Source organism: Pteropus alecto, unplaced genomic scaffold (assembly GCF_000325575.1).
Source record: "Pteropus alecto unplaced genomic scaffold, ASM32557v1 scaffold669, whole genome shotgun sequence".
Classification (NCBI taxonomy): Eukaryota; Metazoa; Chordata; class Mammalia; order Chiroptera; family Pteropodidae; genus Pteropus; species Pteropus alecto.
This window is the reverse complement of record NW_006442554.1, coordinates 659,822-662,562: the sequence shown is the minus strand read 5'-3', so window position 1 is coordinate 662,562 and position 2,741 is coordinate 659,822. Positions and strand designations below refer to the sequence as shown.

Below are 2,741 nucleotides of genomic sequence, written 5' to 3'. Positions count from 1 at the left end.
TGTCTTCCTAATCAGTCCTTCTCCCAGAGACCTCTGGGCCCTGTTCTCCTCTGACCGCACCCCTATTCCCCTCCTCCAGTCCCTCCCCACCCCGTTCTTCCTCAGGGAGGGACAAGCCAAGGCTGTAACAAAGCAGAACCTTCCTTTCAGGTGACAGTCTGAGTGAGACCTTCCCTCAGTGCTTTCTCTCCACCCTACCCGCAGGATCCTAGGCCTTAGGACTGGAAAGACTCAGGCTGTGTCCCATCCAGTTCAGACCAATCCCACCGCCATGAACAGAGGCAGCTCCTTCGCGAAAAGCTCCAGGAAGGATTCCCAGAAATCGGAGGAGAAATGCAAGGTGAGGTCATCTGGAGGGGGAGAGTTGTGGCCCAGGGGACAGTGGAGTGTGACTATACTTTTGAAGAGGTAAAGTCAGAGGCAGTGGAACAAGAAGCAAGGTGTCAGGGAGATGCAGAGCCTCAGGAGCTTCCCATCTTCACTCAGAACTTACCTCTCATCCCTGGAGAAAACAATGTCTGTGACCTTGTACCTTATCTGATGACTCTCAGTTTATTCAGGAAGGAAAGAAGAGAGCCTGTAACCAGGAGTAAGCACCAGTGTGTGCCAGGGAATGGGCTAAGAAATGTTACCCTTGTTTGTTGCGGGATTCTCGAAAGGAGAGATGGGACACCGAGGCTATAAACAGGAGGCAGCGTTTATTGATGCCAGCACCGGCTCTGCGGATTCTTATCCAAAGGCTGAGCCCCGATTGTAACATAATGAGCAGTTTTATACAGTCTTGTCATTCCCACACAGCTACAGATATAAGGAAGAACACTGATTGGCAAACTGTGGGAAAACTGATGTTAGCTGGAGAGTCCTTGAGGTTGGGGGGCAGTCAGGAACAAACTTGTTCGAGCAGGAAGTGGCCAGGCAGGATCAGGCTGCCACATTCCCCCCTTTGATGCTCGGACCCAGGACTGGGTCAGAGAGCATCATCTCCTTCTAATTTTTGGTTTAGAGGTTGTTACCTCCATAGCATGAGGACTTTTGCTGCAGTATTATTGGCCCAATACCAGGAATGAGCCTTGGGCCACCTGTTTTGGTCTGTGTGATTTAAAAATAGCATTCTTTTACGTGGAGTTTCTCCAACCCACTGAGTGTATCCTGGACCCATCTGGCCAAGACATTCTTCCCCTACCACTTCTGAAGAGAGGACCTAGCTCTGGGGTCGACCCTCTTCACGGCGAGCCACCGTGCGGTTCCACTGGAGGAGGTAATAGGCATCCAGACTAGTTCTCTTCCAAGGCCAATGTTCACTCATGAGTGCTCCTCCACAAACTCAGCATTTAGTGACACCAAGTTCATGGGCTATCTTCTCAGCTAGGTCAACAAAGAGGTTCTTCCCTAGGGTTGGAAGGTTTAGGTTTTGGCTCAAGGCAGCCTTTAGCTTATCATATATTTGTGGGCTTTGGGGCCTAGGAAATAGTGTAGGCTTAAGTGTGGTTTAATTATGCAGCCATTGGACAATTTCTCCGACTGATGGGCCCTCTGCATGGTTATGGAACTTTCTCCTACTTGAAGTCCATCGCTAACACACCCAAGTTTCCCCTAATTTTTCAGGCTCTTGGTAGGATTGGCCACTCTCAGATTTAACCTTTATGTACCCCATCCAATATTGGAATCTCCAATGAGTGCGGAGTGTGGTGTTTATGGCACACCTTTCGGGCAGGCCAGTTACGGAAGTGAAGCCGGTGGCAATGTTGGACCCTATCCTTTTCCTTTGCATGCAATGAGTACAAGGGGAAGAAGAAGTGGGGAGACTGGCGCCATACATATAGCGGAGAATGAGGAGAAGGAAAAGAGTCTTTAGGGGTCCCATCCTGACGAGACATCGTCCTCAGGCTTCTGCCGTGCGTAGGTTGGTCAGCTTCCAGTGTGACCAAAGCGAGGCTGACGTTACCCTTGGTGTGTCGTCACAGCAGGTATTTTCTTCCAGAGGGTGCCTTGATGGGCTCAGAAGAGGCTGGAACACATTCCCACTCTGCGGCTGTGGGTTTAAGTCTGCTGTGATGGATCCAGGAAGTTGTTTCAGCAACTTTAACTGCAGCGGGGGTAGACAAAATGACAGAAAAGGGGCCTCTCCAGAGGGATTGTAGGGGCTGAATGTTCCATTCTTTCACCCAGACAGAGTCTCCTGGCTTAAAGGAACAAATTTCGGTGGTTAAACTGACAGGGAGCCTTTCCCTGACCTATTGGTTGAGAGTCTGGAAGGTGGTCCCTAGGGCCTGAAGCTGTTCTCAGAGTCAATTCACCTATTTCCTTGAGGTCTCTTTGTAGTCCTTTGACGAGTGCTGGTGGCAGTCCATACAGGATCTCGAAGGGGGAGAACCCAGTCTTTTTGGTTGAGGCCGACCTGATTAATAGTGCCATAGGAGGACTTCGTCCCAGTGTAGATGTGTTTCCTGACATAGTTTTCCCAACGGAGTCTTAAGGGTCCTGTTCATGTGTTCCACCTGTCCCAAACTCTGTGGTTGATAGGCGGTATGCAACTTCCATTTAATATTTAAATTCTTGGCTAGTAGCTGCACTATTTCTGCTACAAAGGCTGGCCCATTATCTGAGCCAATGGTAATTGGTAGGCCAAATCGTGGAACAATTTCTCAGAGGAACAGTCTGGCTACTTCTCGGGCCTTCTACCCAACCAGAATAGGTTAAGCCTCTACCCAACTGGAATGGGTACATACAAAGACCAAGAG

The 2,741-nt window shown here is 49.7% G+C and overlaps 1 protein-coding gene across 1 annotated transcript in view; it reads left to right on the top strand.

Annotated features, from left to right (window-relative positions):
* The first annotated feature begins 271 nt into the window (after positions 1-271).
* Positions 272-2,741, top strand: part of LOC102895363 (protein SSXA1) — a 28,387-nt gene continuing 25,917 nt past the window's right edge. The window contains exon 1 of the mRNA XM_006922780.1: positions 272-340. Within this exon, the coding sequence (XP_006922842.1) occupies positions 272-340 (69 nt within the window). The remainder of the gene's footprint in view (positions 341-2,741) is intronic.